The 18,188-nt window shown below is 44.9% G+C and overlaps 1 protein-coding gene across 1 annotated transcript in view; it reads left to right on the forward strand.

Annotated features, from left to right (window-relative positions):
- The window catches only part of LOC105084021 (kinesin-like protein KIF28), a 42,383-nt gene that overhangs the window by 23,435 nt on the left and 760 nt on the right, over window positions 1-18,188 (forward strand). The window contains exons 13-20 of the mRNA XM_074352087.1: window positions 539-662; window positions 1,666-1,810; window positions 5,011-5,129; window positions 5,752-5,859; window positions 12,193-12,467; window positions 16,811-16,945; window positions 17,680-17,846; window positions 18,068-18,174. Coding sequence (XP_074208188.1) covers window positions 539-662; window positions 1,666-1,810; window positions 5,011-5,129; window positions 5,752-5,859; window positions 12,193-12,467; window positions 16,811-16,945; window positions 17,680-17,846; window positions 18,068-18,174 — 1,180 coding nt within the window. The remainder of the gene's footprint in view (window positions 1-538; window positions 663-1,665; window positions 1,811-5,010; window positions 5,130-5,751; window positions 5,860-12,192; window positions 12,468-16,810; window positions 16,946-17,679; window positions 17,847-18,067; window positions 18,175-18,188) is intronic.

Genomic DNA, 18,188 nt, shown 5'->3' on the forward strand with positions numbered 1-18,188 from the left:
TTGTAGAGATAAAGACCGAGAAAGGACCTAAACTTCTCTGCAATACGTAGGCTTGTTATTAAGTCACCTTCCCAAGCATCTCTTCTGAAACACTTTTCCTTTCATTTCCTCTCCACTCAATCCCACCAGCTGTGAGCTTCTGAGGACTCTGGCATCTCCTGGCTTCTCTCAGCTATGGGCACGAGGTGTTGCAACATTCTACTGATAGAACAATTGCTTTGTTGTCTCCTCACTCCAGCGAGGGTCCCTCTCCATCCCCACCCACTGAGCACTCCAGGCAGGAGAGGCTCATGCAGGATGGCAGTGGGGGCTGGAGGAGGGGCAGCCTGCATGGAGCTGGGGTGATGCTCCCAGCACTGTCCTTGGGGTGAGTCACTGGACAGAAACAGCTTCACAGACCAGGCTTCAGCCCATCTCCCACGGTGCTTCCTCGATAGCTATAGGCCTTTCCTAATTGTGCAAGTGAGAAAGAACGAATTCTACAGCTCACTAAAATCGTAATGTATTTGGTCCCTTGGATACATTCTTGTCCTTTTAGAATTTCAGATAAACATGCTTCCTTCACGAATTTGGATGGTAAAGTGACGGTGACTCCACACAGCAAGTGCAAGGTCGTCGTTAACGGGGTGCCCATCACAACCAAGACGAAGCTGCAGCACTTGGTAAACTCCCCTGCTGAGCCACAGGATTTCCTAAATCCAACCAAGAGAGGTGCAGTGAGGGCCGGCAGAGCAGGGCGCTAACGCCCTGGTGTCCCTCCACTGCCGTGTCACAGTAATGACAAGGCCACAGCTGTGAAGTCAGGATACTTCATATTAGCTGGCCCTGTGTCCTGAGGAAGTCATTTCACCTCCCTGGCCTGGCCTATGAAACAGAGAGGGTGAACTAGGTGATTGCCAAGATTCTTCCAGCTCTAACCGGGTATGACATTTTGGATTTTTAAAACCTGCTGTTGAGAGGGACTGTCAGCACCTGCCATCATCGGGCTCTCCCCACCTCCTCCCACCATCCCAGCCCGAGTCCCAGCACCACAGGGGCTCTGGTCTCTTCTCCACCCCACGGCCACTGCTAGCCTCTTAGACAGACAAGCATATCGGATCAGGCCACACCCACTTCTGGAGATCCTTCTGTGACCTCCCTTTTAGGACATCTGACTCCTGCCTCTCTGGCCTCACTGCCTGGGCTTCCCTTGGTCACTCGACCTTTTGGATGCTCAAAATGTCCCAGGTTTTGGTGGGCAGCCGCCTTCTCTGCCTCAACAGAACTTAGCACACTTGAAGTGTCACCTTAAATAGTGTACCTTCCAAGAAGTCTTCTCTAGTCCCCATTGTAAATTAGGCCCCATAGACTCTGCAGAAGCAGCGCCTTTTTCCTTTCAAATCATGAGACCTTTTGAATCACAGGCTGTGATCTCATCATTAGTTTATCAAGTCCTGGAGCGAGGGTCTGTCTGGGCCCCGCTGACTGCCAGTGCCTGACAGAGTGTGGAACAGAGGAAGCAGTCAATGAAAGCACGCATGAAAAAGCAAGGGTCTACCCCTTCCCTCTTTGTTTATGGGTCTTTTCTCTGTAGGGGGCATTCACAGGGTCTCACGATTTAACACAGAGGAGCAGGCTGAGCGCTGCTCTGGCCTCCTCCCTTTGAGCCGCCTGTCTCCTCCCTAGGACCGAATTATTTTGGGATCCAACAGTGCCTACCTCTACATCGGGCTTCCTTCAGAGCGAGGTGGTGAGGACCTGAGCAGATATGATTATGACTTCTTCCAGCTGGAGAGGGCGGCTGCGGAGGGAGTGAGTGTGGACAAGCTCGGTAAGTGGGGGCCCCCGACTCCTGGCATTTTCCACGGGCTGATGTGAAAGCAGCTGCTTTCCTTAAGGAAGTAATCTTTCATTGTGTCATACTACAGTGTTTAGAAAGTTAAGATATGATTTCCATACAGATATAGAGTGTGCAGATGTCAAAGATTTGTTTAATTCATAAAACTGTTTCCCTTGTGGGTGTGGGTCCAGGAGTAGAGAGGAGAGTGGTAGGTACAGCACAGGGAGAGAAGAACGTTGGAAGGGGACTGCTGGGTTTGGCAGAGCTAGTCAGTGCCTTCAGGGCAATACTCTTCACTGGATGAAAATTCATTTCAACTTCCAATCTTGTATAAATTAACATCTGAGAGCTCAGAGTCCGGTCCTAAGTGGTAAGTAGTGAGTGAACCTGTGTCCTTTGTGTTCCAGATCTAGCAGGCACTTGTCTGCACACGTCTTACTGAGGTCTTGGCAACATCTTACACAGTTGAGTCCTCTCTCCTTTTTGAAAGCTTTAACTCTTGGAACCGTATATTCTCCTCGTTTTCTTCTTCTAGGCCACTTCTTCCACATTCCCTCTCCTGGATCCTCCTCATCTAACTAACCTTGAAATTTTGAGAGCCCCAGAGCTTGGACCTTGGCACTCTTCTCTAGATGGATGCTTTCCCCACGTCGCTGCCAGTCTCAGTGGTTCTAAGTGCCATCTATGCTAACAGCTCTCAGCTCCATTTGGTACCTCTTGATACCTTGATCCAGCTGCCTTCTTGATGTCTCTGCTTGCATGACTCACAGGCATCTCAACATGAAAGGGTCCAAAGCAGAGTCTTGATTCCTCACTGACTCCAAGACTGTTCTCATACCCAGGACTTTCCATCTTGGCAAACTGCTCAAGCCAAACACCTAGGCCTCCTCCTTCCCCTCACTTCTTCACCCGGCCTGCCTCTTCTCCATCCTCCTGTGCCACCGCTTCAGTGCAGGCCATCCTCATCTCTTGCCTGAACTGTATAATCACCTCTGAACTTATCAGATCATGATACTCTTGGGCTGAAAAATATTCATCAAATTTTCAGTGTTCTTAGAATAAAATCCAAACTCCTTACCATGGTCTTGAAGGCTCTGGATGATCAGCCACGTGCTTTCTCTTCAGCCTCATTTGATATCACTCTCTACTCACCACACTTTGAATCTCACTGATATCCTTTCTGCCCCTCAAACATACCAAGCCCCTTCTGCCTCAGGGCCTTTGAACATGCTGCTTGTTTTCTTTGCATCTTTGGCTCATTCTCATCTTCCATCTCTCAGCTCAAATATTACCTCCACAGATAGATCTTCCTTTTTCTTGGCTTTGTTTCCTCCTTCTTATTTAACTATTTCTTTCATAGCATTTTTAACATTTAAAATTTTATTTATTAGTTTGCCCTCATGAGACTATAAGCTCAAACTGAGATTTTTTTCTCTTGTTCATCCACTCATTTATATATTCCTCCACTCAACAAGTATTTACTGAGCTCCTACTATGTGTCAGGTATGGTCCTAAGCCCTGGGGATCCAGCAATGAGCAAAGCAGGGCTCTGTCCTTACAGAGCTGATGAGAGCATGTTCCCTTCTGAATCCCCAGAGCCTGATAACAGCCTAGCAGTGGGCCCTCAGTAAATACTTGCTGAATGAATGACAAATGAGATTAACCAAATCAGCCCCTCAACAGAAGCTTAGTTGAGCACACATGCATGGTCGAGGGCCCAAACATGGACACATTCTGCTCTTTTCTGAGAGCAGCCCACCCAGGAAGCCCATGCCCTGGACATCAGGTTCCTCCCAGGGCGGAGCAGGCGGGGGTCTGTGCTCCCCACTCACCCCCTAGCCCTGCCCAGGGGCCTTCTGGGCCTACACAAGCTGTGGCCCAGCAGCTAGATGCTGACTGGGAGCCTTTAGAGACAGTGATAAACAAAATCCTGGTCTGGAAGAAATTATAGCCCTAGTTTTCTGAGTCAAAGATTCCCCTCGTCCTCTCAGCCACCCTCCATGCCCCAGCAACAGCCTGGGACTTGCCGTACACAAGAGCATTCAGCCGCTCTGGCATCCCCCTTGTCCATCTCTTCCCTCGCCTCAGATGGAGGTTCGACCACCTTCCCTCCCCTCCCATCCCCAGGCCTCAGCTCACATCCCTCAGAGGAGGCTGGGGTACTGGGGCCCCCAGAAGCCAGATGAGCTTGGGCTCCACCAGGGCCTCAACACTGTGCTGGGCTACCTGGGCTCTTTTCAAGCCACACGGGTCCTGCCTGGTCTCGCCTTAATAAACCCATGGGTGGGGAGCCGTGGGCTGCACCTACATATCAGCAAAATATCTCCTCCCTTTTTCCTACCTCAAAGACTGTTCCTCAGAATTTTAGCAGAATAAATTGGTTTGAAATTCACCTCCTTGTTTATTATTTTCTTCAAGTTCCTGACCAAAACTAAACAGGACTCCATTATACCAAGCCTGGATACTCTATCTGTTCATTTATTTATTCACAAGGTTGACTGCACACCTGCCTTCCAGCCCAGGGCTGGCAGCACAATGAGGCCGAACAAGCCCCAGACACTGCGTAGAAGGTGCTCAGCACCAGCACAGAGGGTGGGCCTTCAGCAAGGTGGCCGGTGGGCAGTTCAAGGGAGTCAGACTGCAGGGCAGGAAATCCCTGAAGAGATGAGAGTTCCTGACCCAAGGCTGCGTCAACCGGGGTCTGGCGGGGGATCTTTTCACCCATCATCTCCACAAGCCCCTCCTCCAAGCCACCCCAAATAGAACAGAAGTGAGAATGGGTTGTCCCTGCGCCAGCTGTGGCTCCAGGAGAAATCCTCAGACTTCCTTTAGCCAGCTGTACCCTACCTGCCCCACCTCCTCCCTGCACAGCCCAGAGCCACCTTGGGTCAAGGACCCTGAGACCCAGAGTGGGACTTGAAAGCAGAGCACCTCCTGTCACGATGCTGCTGAGAGTCACGGGTTGAGACCAGCAACTACTTAAGTAAAGTCAGGCAGTGTCCTTTCCTCCCCACTTATTTAGCTTTCTTCTTCTTCTTTTCATTTACATGTTTATAATTTCAAATGTAGATATTAGATGAACAACTGAATAAATGACTGAATGAAGGACCAATGAGCATGTATATTTTTCCATGGCTGGAAAGTATCCCGGAACCAGTGAGTGACTTTCCCTCCTCTCTGATCTGTCCTAGGTGCTGTGCACAATGGGGCTGGGAAGGCAGACCCCAGTGTCCTGGCTGTGTTCCAGGACTACATCAAACTGATGCCACTGGTTGCAGAAGCAAATCAAATGAGTGAAGAGCTGAGGAAGGTGAGTAAATGGTAAAATCTCTGCTCCAGAACGGGTTCAACGTGCCCCTCACTCCCATTGCCCCAAACTGGCTTTATAGTGTAGACAAGACCCGCAGGCTTGGAAAGGCGAGGTGCTTTGCCCGAGACCCCACAGTGAGCTAGTGACAGAACATCAGCCGGCACCCGGGCCCCAGTCCCAGCCTTGAGTCTAGTCCTCCCAACTTTGGCCCCACGGCTCCCAGGACCACCAGGACGCCAGACCAGTACTTGTTCACCATGGCTATCCCATCCTGGGTCATCCTCCAGAGGCCATCTGGGTGCAGGCACCCTGATGGCTTCTCGCCAGAGAGAAGCTTGGGTTGGAGTTAGATCCCTTATGGTCAGGGATCTTGCATAAGACTCAGTCACTCTGGTGAGGCTGCAAGTGTTAGTTCCAGGATATTGTTGAGAAATCCCAGGTAGTTTGTCATTTCTCTCGGTGGGAATTCCAAGGAGCAAGAGTTGATCCATTTTCTTTTAGAAAGTCAGATCCATTCGTCTTTTAGAAAGCCTGAGGGTGGAGAAGAATGAAAAATAAATTGCAAAGATGGTATAGGCTGATAAATGTAGGATTATTTAGTGAGAAGTGTTTTTCTTACCAGGGACTTAAAATGGAGTTGAAAGTGAAGAATTTAGCGTCATCAGATTCCAGGGGCTGTGACCTACAAAAAGAGGTCATGGTGAAGGTGACCAGCCAAAGGACTCATGAGGTAAGGCTGCCCCGGGGGTGGGCGTGAGCCTCTCCAAGGGGTTTCCCAGGGCCCTTCCCAGGGACACAGGTTAGTTTTACCAGGGCAGCCTGTGGAGACCCAACGAAGGCACAAGACAGGTTCCATGTGTGGGTGGGATGGTGGGGGGCAGACTCTGGGGAGAGGAGGCCTCTCCTCTGCATCTCCCCTCCTGGGCCTCTCTCCCACACAGCACCACCACCTGGGATCTTCCCCCCACACAGGCAGTGAACGCTTCCTGTTTATTTTTATCATGACTCCAAACTTTAGTACCAGAAGGGAGCCTGAAGGTGTGTCCAGCTGATAACAGTGCCCGTGTGTGTGCCCAAGAGAGACAGCGGCCATTCTGAAGCAAAGGGAAAACCACATTTTCATTTAGACTCCAGAGGCTGTTTCATAAACTCCACTGGCTGGTCCTTCCCCTGTTTGACACTGCTCGCTGTTAGGAAGGTCCTTCTTAAGCTCTTAAGACCCATTTCCTCTCCGTCTGCCTAACAAAAGAGGGGGTCTATAGCTAGTGTCCCTTATGTGTGTTATGCTGAAGTTCGGAGCAGCCCTCTAGCCAAATGCTCACTCCTAGTGCATCTTCAGAGGATGTGCCCCTGATTCTCAGGTGACCTTTGGGTGGGCTGCTCCCTCCCAAATTCTCGGTGCACACGTGCCTCCTTAGCAGTGAGTCTTGTAGCAAACATGCCACTGGAGGAGGGGCTGGCTGTGACAGGGGACTTTTTGGTCACCGGATGATCTGCTCTACTGAGCAACTAATTGATGCTTCTCTGGGTTTAACTTTTCTGCTCATTGTCCTAAAGTTGCCAAAATTTTCTGGGTCAAGACCAGTCTTTAAAAACTTTAAAAACTTGTGAAATATGACAAACAGAGAAAAGGTTATGAATATATATATGTTCACATGGTAAACGCTTGAGTACTCACCAGCCAATTCAAGGGGCTCTGTGTCTGCCAGGTGCTGGGGACACCAAGACCGCCACTCATGTTTCACTGGCCCTGGGCTGTGGGGACCCAGGAGACAAACCTGAGCAAGGCCGTTCCTGAGCCACAACTCCTGAGATTCTTGTCCTTTTCTCCTTCTCTGACCAGCACCAAGCTGGCCTCCTCTCATTCAGTAGGTTGTCTTTTTGTTTTGTTGATGGTTTTCTTTGCTGTGCAAAAGCTTGTAAGTTTAATTAGGTCCCGTTGGTTTGTTTTTGATTTTCTTTCTTTTGCTTAGGAGATAGAGCCAAAAAAATATTGCTATGATTTATGTCAAAGAGTATCCTGCCTATGTTTTCTTCTAGGAGTTTTATGGTTTCAGGACTTACATTTAGGTCTTTAATCCATTTTGAGTTTGTTTTGTAGAGAAAATGTCCTAATTTTCTTCTTTTACATGTACTATTCAGTTTTCCCAGCACCACTTACTGAAGAGACTGTCTTTTCTCCACTGTATGCTTTCGCCTCCTTTGTTGTAGATCAATTGAACACAGGTGTGTGGGTTTCTTTCTGGGCTCTCTATCTGTTCCACTGAACTGTGTGTCTGTTTTTGTGCCAGTTCCATAGTGTTTGATTACTGTCGCTTTGCAGTATAGTCTGAAGTCAGGGAGTGTGATACTTCTGTCTTTGTTCTTTCTTCTCAAGATAGCTTTGGCAATTTGGGGTCTTTTGTGGTTCCACATAAACTTTAGGATTGTTTTTTCTAGTTCTGTAAAAATGTCATGGTATTTTGATAGGGACTGCATTGAGTCCGTAGATTGCTTTGGGTAGTCTGGACTTTTTAACCATATTAATTCTTCCAATCGATAAACATGGAGTGTTTCCATTTCTTTAAATCATCTTCAGTTTCCTTCATCAACATTTTATAGTTTTCAGAGTACAGGTCTTTCACCTCCTTGGTTTATTCCTAGGTATTTTATTCTCCTTTATGTAATTATAAATGGGATTGTTTTCTTGAATTCTCCTTCTGGTAGTTATTATTTATAGAAAAGCAACAGATTTCTGTCTATCAACCTTGTAGCCTGCAACTTTACTAAATTCATTCACTAGTGCTAATAGTTTCTTGGTGGAGACTATGGTTTTCTATATATCAAATTATGTCATCTGCAAATAGTGAGTTTTACATCTTCCCTTCCAATGTGAATGCCTTTTACTTCTTTTTCTTGTCTGACTGCTGTGACTAGGACTTCCAATACTGTTAATTAGAGGTGGTTAACAGTGGGTATCCTCGTCTTGTTCCTGATTTTAGAGGAAAGGCTTTCAACTTTTCACCATTGAGTATGATGTTAGCTGTGGGTTTGTCATAAATGGCATTTATTATGTTGAGATAAGTTCCCTCTATACATACCACTTTGATGAGAATTTTTATCATAAATGTAGAACTGATTTAGTGGTGCTGAATTCTTTTAGCTTTTGCTTGTCTATAAAACTCTTTGTCTCTCCTTCAAATCTGAATTATAGCTTTGCTGGACACAGTATTCTTGGTTGTGGGGGTTTTTTTTCCTGTTGTCAATGAAAATTCAATGAGCTTTCAAGTTAAGAAGAAAAAAGGGGAATTTTATTCAAGCCAAACAGAATTATAACCCAAGAAGTGGATTCTTGGAAAGCTCTGAGAACTGTTCTGCCTGTTAGAATTTGAAGCCATGACATACATATTTTTGAGACAAAGTATTGTACATCAAAATGACATTCTGACATTTTAAATAAAGTTCACCAAGGATACATAGTCCAGGTAAGTACTTACACGAAGTGAGCAGCAAGTCACCATGGCCCCTAAAGAACTGGAAAAGAACACTGTTCTTTTAAGAATACATTGCTAGCATCAGAAGAAAAAAAAATTTGACCGTTATGGTTGAGCAGGCTCTCCCATCTGTGAGGACCTCTGGTTAATGTGTAATGTAGGTGCACATGGCACATTAGGGAAGGAGGAGGCCCAAACAAACACACAGAGAGGATTTTATGTTTAATTTTTTTCTTGTCCTGACTTAAAATATAAATTTTATTTCATCGCCTTCATCACTTTAAATATATTGTGCCACTCCCTTCTGGCCAACAAAGTTTCTGCTGTAAAGTTAGCTAATAGTCTTATGGGAATTTTCCGGTACAAAACTTGTTCCTTTTTCCTTTCTGCTCTCAGGAGTCTCTCTTTACTTTTTGCCATTTTAATTACAATGTGTCTTGGTATAGCTATCTTTGGGTTCATCTTGTTTGGGGCTCTCTGTGCTTCCTGTACTTAAATGTCTGATTCCTTTCCCATGCTGAGGATGTTTTCAGCTATTATTTCTTCAAATAAGTTCTCTGCCCTTTTTATTTTCCTCTCTTCTCCTCCTTCTGGGACCCCTATAATGTAAATGGTTGGTGTTGTCCCAGAGGTCTCTTAAACTGTTCTCATTTTTAAAAATTCTTTTTTCTTTTTATGTTCAGTTTGGGTGATTTCCACTACTCTCTCTTCCAGCTCATCGATCTGTTCCTCTGTATCATCTAATCTGTTGATTCCTTTTAGTGTATTTTTTCATTTTCAGTTATTGTATTCTTCAGCTCTGTTTGGTTCTTTTTTATATTTTTCTAACTCTATGTTAAACTTCTCACTGTGTTCCTCCATTCTTCTCCTGAGTTCTTTGAGCTTCTTTATGATCATTACCTTGAACTCTTTATTGGGTAGATTGCTTATCTCCATGTCACTTTGTTCTTATTTTTTATCTTGTTCCCTCATTTGGAACATATTTCTTTATTGCCTCATCTTGCTTCATTTGCTGTTTTATTCCTATATATTTGGTGGGTTGATTACCTCTCCCAGTCTTGGAGAAGTGGCTTTTGAAGGAGACATCCTGTGTGTCCCAGCAGCATACTCCCTTCTGGTCACCAGAGCTGTATGCTATAGGGATGCTTTTCCTATGTGGACTGTGTGGGCCCTTCTGTTGTAGTGGGCTGACTGCTGTGGGTGGTCTGGTAGGCCCGGCTGGCCCCTGGGCTGGTTGGTTGCCAGGCCCTGCCTTTTGCGGAGGTTGCTGGCCACTTGTGATTGGGGCCAGGTCACAAGTGGCTGGCTGTGGAAACCTGGGGATCCTGGGGCTAGTCCTTGCCCACTGATGGGTGGAGCTGGGTCCTGGGGTGGTTGTTTGCAAGGTCAGGGGTCCTGGATCTACTGTCACCTTCTCGTGGTTGGGGCTGGTTCCTGACATGGCTGGCAGTGGGGCCTGGTGTGTCCCAACTCTGATGTCAGCCCATTGGTGAGTGAGGCTGGATCTTGAGGCAACTCTTGAGATGCTCAAGGTTCTCAGAGCTGCTGTTGGATTGCTGGTGGGTGGGATTGGGGCTCAGGGGGTCCCAGGGCTAGTGCTGGCCTGTTGGTGTGTGAAGCCAGCTCCCAGGGTCTCTGGCTGCAGGATTCTGTGGGTTCCACAGTTGGTATTGGCCTGCTGGTGGGTGAGGCTGGGTCCTGGGGTCTCTGGTTGTATGGTCTAGGGGTCCTAGAGCTGGTTTTGGCCTACTGGTGGGCAGGGTGGGGGCACAAAGGTTCCTGGGGCTAGTGCCTGGTCATTGGTGAGTGACACTAGGTCCAGGGGCTTCTGACCTGGGGGTCCTGGAGCTGGTATCAACCTGCTCGTGGGCGGGGCTGGGTCCTGGACCCTCTGGTGGACAGGGCTATGTCCCCTGGAAGCTGAGGGCTCAGGGTGTTTTTGGCAGCAGCCTGCTGATTGTTGAGGATATGCCCCCTGCCACTACCTGCTTAGACTGAGGCATCCTAGGACTGGTGTCAACTGGCTGGTGAGTGGGGCCAGGTCCCAGTGCTAATAAGCTAGAGGGAGGATTCCAAAATAGTGCTTGCCAGCACCAGTGTCCTCTTGGTAGATAAGCCCCCCAAAATGGCTGCCACCAGCATCTATGTCCTCAGGGTGAACTCCAGTTGCCTCTTGCCTCTCCAGGAGGCTCTACAAGATTAGCAGGTGGGTCTGATCTAGGCTGCTTTCAAACTAGTGTTTCTGCTCTAGGTCTTGAAATGTGTGAGATTTTGTAGGGGCCCTTTAAGAGTAGAGTCTACATTTTTCCACAGCCCTCTCGCTCTCCTGAAAGTGAGCCTCACTGGCCTTCAAAGCCAAACATTCTGGGGGTTTGTCTTCCCGGTGCACAACTCCCAGGCTAGGGTGCCCAATGTAGGGCTCAGACCCCTCACTCCTTCAGGAGAACCTGTGCAGTTGTAATTACCTTCCTGTCTGTGGGTTGCTCACCTGGGGGTGTGGGTCTTGATTATACAATGTCTCCGCCCCTCCTACCCATCTCGTTGTGATTCCCTCTTTATATCTTTCATTGTAGATCTTTTCTGCTAGTCTTCAGGCCTTTCTCATTAATAGCCTGTCTATAAATTGTTCTAATCTTGGTGTGCTCATGGGAGGAGGTAAGCTCAGGGTCTTCCTAGTCATCCATCTTGGCTACTCCTGGTAACCATTTCTGATGTGACATTTATCATCAAGAAGTTTTCCATCTGACTGGAATTCCTCATATTCTGGCTTATGCTTTTGTCCACTTTCTCAGTAGGCAGTTCTGATACAGAGGCCCTGTCCCTCACCTACCTTAGGGACAGATAGTGGCAGGCTCTGTCCTGGATCTTCTGCTCACTAGGTATGAGCACACAAATAAATTATCTTATAGTTCAGTGAGCAAGGAGTCCAACACTGATCTTACTGGGCTGAAAGCAAGGTATCAGAGGGCTGTTTTGCGTTCTGGAGGCCTTAGGGGAGAATGTGTTTCCTTACTTTTTCAAGCTTCTAGAGCCGCCAACGTTCCTTGGCTCGTGGCCATCAGAGTCAGCAACACAGCATCTCTAACCCTGCTTCCATCACTCTCTCTTTTCTCTGACCCTCTCTTCTGCCTCCCTCTTCCATATTTAAGGCCCATCTTGATAATCCAAGCTAATCTCCCTATTTTAAGGTCATGTGATGAGCAAACTTAATTCCTCTTTTCCAGGTAAGGTAACGGATTCACAGGTTCCAGAGACTGGGACACAGACATCTTTGAGGGTCATTCTTCTGTGTACCACGAGCCCAAACCTTCATTTCCTGGGAAAGTTTATTTTTTTTTTAAACTCCATTGTTTCCTCTAAGTCATATCCTGGGCTCCTGCAACTCAAGCAGTGCTGAAGTAAATAGGTCAGGAATGAATGTAATGCTCATGAAGGACTTCACCAAAGCCAAGTTTGATGAGAGTCTTCCTACTCCTTGGGTACCCAAAACCCAGCCTGGAGAGAGCATGCTGGGAAAAATCGTAGAAAAGATTTCTTAGAGCAACAGATGGAATCAAATATTGTGATATATATATAATTTGTGTTTCCAGGTGTGGATTTGGTCCAAAGCCAAGTTTATCAATAGGAAATTCCTAATGGAGGAACTTTACCAGCGTTTTCTAGATGGAGAAGACAGCCATGTAGCTCAGGAAGATGATCCTTTCTGGGATCCTGTTGAAGTCATCCACTTGGGCTCAGCTCACATCTGGCTCCAGTCGCTTGCCTACTGCATGAAGTTTGAGGAGCAAGTGGAGTTTCTGAACTGTGATGGGCTCAGAGAGGCCGTGTTGCACATCCACATAACCCCGTGCTTCCCGACAGGACAGTGGGTATCTCCTCCACTCCCTTGTCTAGTTCTGAGTCTGTCACATAGAAAACTGACAGCAAGCCTGAGTTCTCCTGGAGGGGGAGGTCAACTTGGTACCCTGAAGAGGTCATTCATGAGACCAATGAATGAGCTCATTCATTCATGATTTGGCTTTATCAATTCTGATTTTTACCATGGCAGCCAAATCAGCTGACCCGGAATATTTAAAGTCCCATGCCCAGCAGCCTTTGAGCAGCTCAGCACTGCCATGGGGGACCAAAGGAATGAGGACATCCTGCAAAGAGGCAGCAGAAGGAAGGCAACATGGACACAAACAAAAAGACCTGGGTTGATAGAGAAGCCAAGGGTGCTGTAGGACCTTCTGCCTGCAGCCCTCTCCTGGCACCTGTGAGGTCTGGCACCCACCACACACACTTGCTCCTTCCTGTGCTAGAGGCCCATCCCTGCTGATGAGGCCTGAGAACCAGAAGCAGAAAGCTGATTTCCAGCTCATCCTGTCTCCATCCTTGGTACAGGCTTCGGTAATTTCTTTGTTCCTTGTCTCAAGGGACTGTGGTGTCTTTGTTTCCTTCTCTGGCCTCATTCTGAGCAGTTATCTGACCACTTTCTGTGGGTACAAGCTTTGTTTTAAATCCACTCCATTACCTTTACCACCCTCTCCCGGGGAGGAACCTGTTTTCTCTCTTTGAGCCATAAGCAGTTTAGGCAGTTTTTACAAAAGCTAAAGTCCTTTAGCAATTCTAAGCAAAGAGGCAGGCTGGGGGTCTAGTCTGGGTGCCAGGGTCCTCATGGGCACCCAATGCAAGCTTTTTGTCTTTCTGAAGAGGAAACAGACTCAAGAAAGGGGCAAGAGAATGGCAAAATCCTGTGACTAAGAGATCAAGATGAGCACTGACTCACTGTTCTTAATGGGACTCTAAACAACTTCCCGGTCACTTGGCTGCCTTGGGCTTCTAGGCTGCCTGCTGGTTATCTTTCCCGTTGTGAATTAATACAGTGCATTCTAGTTTACAGGTTGCAAACTTGTGAGCTTGGTTGGTAAGAGAGATATCCCCTGTTGGAAAGCTGCCCAAATTAGTTTCTGAGCCTGTAGGCCTGGAGTTTACTCTGGACTATGAAGAATTCGCCAAGGAAAATGACACCTTGATGAGGCCACCTCTAGGCAGCCAGCTGGCTTTCTCTGGGTGGCAGCCCCTCTGTCCCACTGGGAACCTACTAAATCTTCAGTGGTAGTTTGTCACCCACATCTGGGTGCATTTACTGCATGAAGTTGTTATATTCCTGCCTCCTCCTTGAGAAGGTCCATATCTTACCTTGAAGTACTAGCCTAGAGTGGACCCCTGTTAAGTCTCTTGAATGAATGAATTCTATAGCTGGTAGTATTACCCATCCTTCCTTCAGAGAATTTGGCCACCTCTTATGGAGTCTGTATAATTCCTATTGACATCACAGTCCTAACTTGCTTGGACCCAGGCTTTTTTTTTTTAATTGAAGTATAGTCAGTTACAATGTGTCAATTTCTGTGTACAGCATAATACCCCAGTCATGCATATACATACATACATATATTCATTTGCATATTTCTTCTTAAAGGTTATTATAAGATATTAAATATAGTTCCCTATGCTATACAGAAGAAATTTGAGTTTTTTAAATCTATTTTTATATATAGTAGCTAACATTTGCAAATCTAACTCCCAAATTTATCCCTTCCCATCCCTTTTCCCCCAGTAACCATAAGATTGTTTACTATGCAAGTCTGTTTCTGTTCTGTAGATGAGTTCTTTTTTTTTTTTTTTTTTAGAGTCTACATATGAGTGATATCATGATATTTTTCTTTCTTTCTGGCTTACTTCACTTAGAATGATGATCTCCAAGTCTGTCTATGTTGCTGCAAATGGCTTATTTTATTCTTTTTAATGGCTCAGTAGTATTCCATTGTATAAATATACCACAACTTCTTTATCCAGTCATCTGTTGATGGACATTTAGGTTGTTTCCATGTCTTGGCTATTGTCTATAGTGATGCTATGAACATTGGGATGCATGTATCTTCCCAAATTAGAGTTCCCTCCAGATATGTTCCCAGGCATGGGATTGCCAGACCATATGGTAAGTCTATTTTTAGTTTTCTGACGAATCTCCATACTGTTTTCCACAGTGGCTGTACCAAACTACATTCCTACCAGCAGTGTAGGAGAGTTCCCTTTTCTCCACACCCTCTCCAGCATTTATCATTTGTGGACTTTTGAATGATGGCCATTCTGACTGGTGTGAGGTGATACCTCATTGTAGTTTTGATTTGCATTTCTCTGATAGTTAGCAATATTAAGCATTTTTTCATGTGCCTATTGGCCATTTGTATGTCTTCATTAGAGAATTGCTTGTTTAGGTCTTCTGCCCATTTTGGGATTAGGTTGTTTATTTTTTGTTATTAAGTTATATGAGCTGTTTATATATTCTGGAAATTAAACTTTGTCAGTCATATCATTTGCAAATATTTTCTCCCATTCTGTAGGTTGTCATTTTGTTTTGTTTATGGTTTTCTTTGATGTGCAAAAGCTTATAAATTTCATTAGTTCCCATTTGTTAATTTTTGCTTTTATTTCTGTTGCCTGGGTAAACTGCCCTAGGAGAACATTGCCAAGATTTGTGTCAGAATGTTTTGCCTATGTTTTCTTCTAGGAGGTTTATCGTGTCTTGTCTTATATTTAAGCCATTTTGAGTTTATTTTTGTGTATGGTGTGAGGGAGTGTTCTAACTTCATTGGTTTATATGCTGCTGTACAGTTTTCCCAACACAACTTGCTGAAGAGACTCTCTTTTCTCCATTGTATATTCTTGCCTCCTTTGTTGAAGATTAATTGACCATGAGTCTGTGGGTTAATTTCTGGGCTCTCTGTTCTGTTCCATTGATCCATATGTCTGTTTTTTTGGCAATACCATGCTGTTTTGATTACTGTAACTGAAGTCTTTTTCTTCAGTATTGCTTTAGCAATTCTGGGCTTTTTGTTATTCCATAGAAATTTTAGGATTATTTGTTCTAGTTCTGTGAATAATGTCATAGGTAATTTGATAGGGATCGCATTAAATCTGTAGATTACATTGGCCATTTTAACAATATTGAGTCTTCCAATCCAAGAGCATAAGATAGCTTTCCATTTCTTTAAGTCACCTTTAATTTCCTTAATCAATGTTTGTGTAAGTCTTTCACCTCCTTGGTCAGATTTATTCCTAAGTATTTTATTGTTTTAGATGCAATTATAAAAGGGATTGTTTCTTTACTTTCTTTTCCTGATATTTCATTGTTAGTGAAAAAAAAATGCAACTGATTTCTGTATGTTAATCTTGTATCCTGCTACCTCGCCAAATTCTTTAATCTGCTCTAGTAGTTTGTGTGTGGAGCCTTTAGGGTTTTCTATGTATAGTATCATGTCATCTGCATACAGTGACAATTTAACTCTTCTCTTCCAGTTTGGACCCCTTTTATTTCTTTTTCTTGCCTGACTGCTGTGGCTAGGACTTCCAAAACTATGTTGAATAGAAGTGGTGAGAGTAGGCATCCTTGTCTTGTTCCAGATTTTAGTGGGAAGGCTTTCAGTTTTCCACCACTGAATATTATACTGGCTCTCGGTTTGTCATAAATAGCTTTTATTGTGTTGAGATATGTTCCCTCTATACCTACTTTGGTAAGAGTTTTAATCATAAATGAGTGTTGAATTTTACCAAATGCTTTTTCTGTATCTATTGAGATGATCATGTGATTTTTGTCCTTTTGTGGATGTAGTGTATCACACTGATTGATTTGCATATGTTGAACCATTCTTGTATCCGTGGGAGGAATCCAACTTGATCATGGTGTATGATCTTTTTAAAATGCTATTGGATTCTGTTTGCTAATATTTTGTTGAGGATTTTTGCATCTATGTTCATCAATGATACTGGCCTATAGCTTTCTTTTTTGGTAGTGTCCTTGTCTGGTTTTGGTATCAGGGTGATGGTGGCTTCATAAGAATGAGTTTGGGAGTATTCTCTCCTCTTCAGTCTTTTGGAAGAGTTTGAGAAGGATCGGTATGAGTTCTTCTTTGTATGTTTGGTAGAATTCCCCAGTGAAGCCATCTGGTCCTGGACTTTTGTTTGCAGGGAGGTTTTTTTATTGCTGATTCTATTTCATTTCTAGTGATTGGTCTGTTCAAGAGGTCTATTTCTTCTTGATTCAGTCTTGAGGGACTGTACGTTTCCAGAAACTTGTCCATTTCTTTTAGGTTGTCCAAATTGTTTCCATATAGTTGTTCATAGTCAGGCTAACTTGTGATCAGTGTTTACCTTTTCTGTTTGTAGAGCACATGGTGAGGAGGACGTGGTTATCGACCCTTTGGAGCTGCTGGGCAAGAGGATGGATTTCCACATTCACATTGTGCGGTGCCTTGGCACCAAGTGGCTAAAGGAAGATGCAGAGCGGGGCATCCAGATTGGGTACCAGCCTGCCCCACAGAACTGCTTGCTGTGTACAAACTACCCACCTCGTGGTCCCTGGTGGGGGGTGTATTTTCTCAAGTTTTAAAAATGAGTTGATCGTGAAAAATGAATTGATCTGCTTATTCAACTCCCTATTTAACAGAGGGATAAGCCACATGTCCCTCCAGGTCACTGGACTGTGGTCAGTGTGTACTGATCCTCCTAAGTGATTGAAGTGATAAGAGTCAGAAGTTTTAATTATCAGAAAGAGTATCTAGTAAAACTGTTATCTGAGGAGGATGACTGAGGTTTTTGGGTTTTTTTTTTTTTTTTTTTTGAAGCAAAAGGACTGTATTACCATATGGCAGAGATACCAGATATACTTAAACTAATTAGGCTAAAAGGATATTAAAAGATAAAGCAATAAAGAAAGGGAGATTTTGAAGGACAAAAACAAACCACCACTTCACATGGAAAATTAACAATTTTAGATTATCTAAGTAGAAAGTATTTATCAAAATCCTTTTCCTTTTTTGTTAGACATTTCATATTATCCATGTAGTGATGATACCCATGTTGAATAGCTGAGATGCTGGAGGCGGTAATCATGAGAATCAATTTTAGGTTATCTTTTATCAACTAACCAAAGCAGGCTATAATTCTTTGGCTCACCTGACCAAAGTGTATACCTTCTGGTTTCTTTACGAGTGTATACCTTCTGGTTTAAGTTATGTTTTCTGTTCTTCTCTCAGGTACAGAATTTATGACCTTCCAAACACTTTATATACCAAGCCTGTATGGAAAATTGTGAATCCCCAAATTGAAGAGACTATCCAGTTTACAGCCTTAAATGCATCTCAGGAGTTTCTGAATTATTTACAGACAAATGCTCTCATTGTTGACTTATGGGGTCTTCAAGGTACCACATTTATTTCCTCTTTTGCATGGTGCATTCCTCAGTCAGATATTGTGTCAGGGTATCTAGGGCTGCAAAGGTCTTGACAGCGGTGGCCAAGAGAATCTTCCCCTGGGCCCCTGGGGTTTAGTCCACAGGTGATTATGTGGTTTAAAGCTCCTCACACAACAGTGCCGGATAATTGAGACATTTCTTTCTTTGGTGGTGTCTTCCCCACACTACAGAAGGCTGTGCCGAACTGAGCTGCTCTTGGGCAAACTTCATGGTCACAAGTGAAGGCCATATCATGGTAGACACCAAGAAAAGTTCCACTATGATGGATCCAGGCCAGGTGTGTATATTTAT

The sequence above is a fragment of the Camelus bactrianus genome, chromosome 23 (assembly GCF_048773025.1).
Source record: "Camelus bactrianus isolate YW-2024 breed Bactrian camel chromosome 23, ASM4877302v1, whole genome shotgun sequence".
NCBI lineage: Eukaryota > Metazoa > Chordata > Mammalia > Artiodactyla > Camelidae > Camelus > Camelus bactrianus.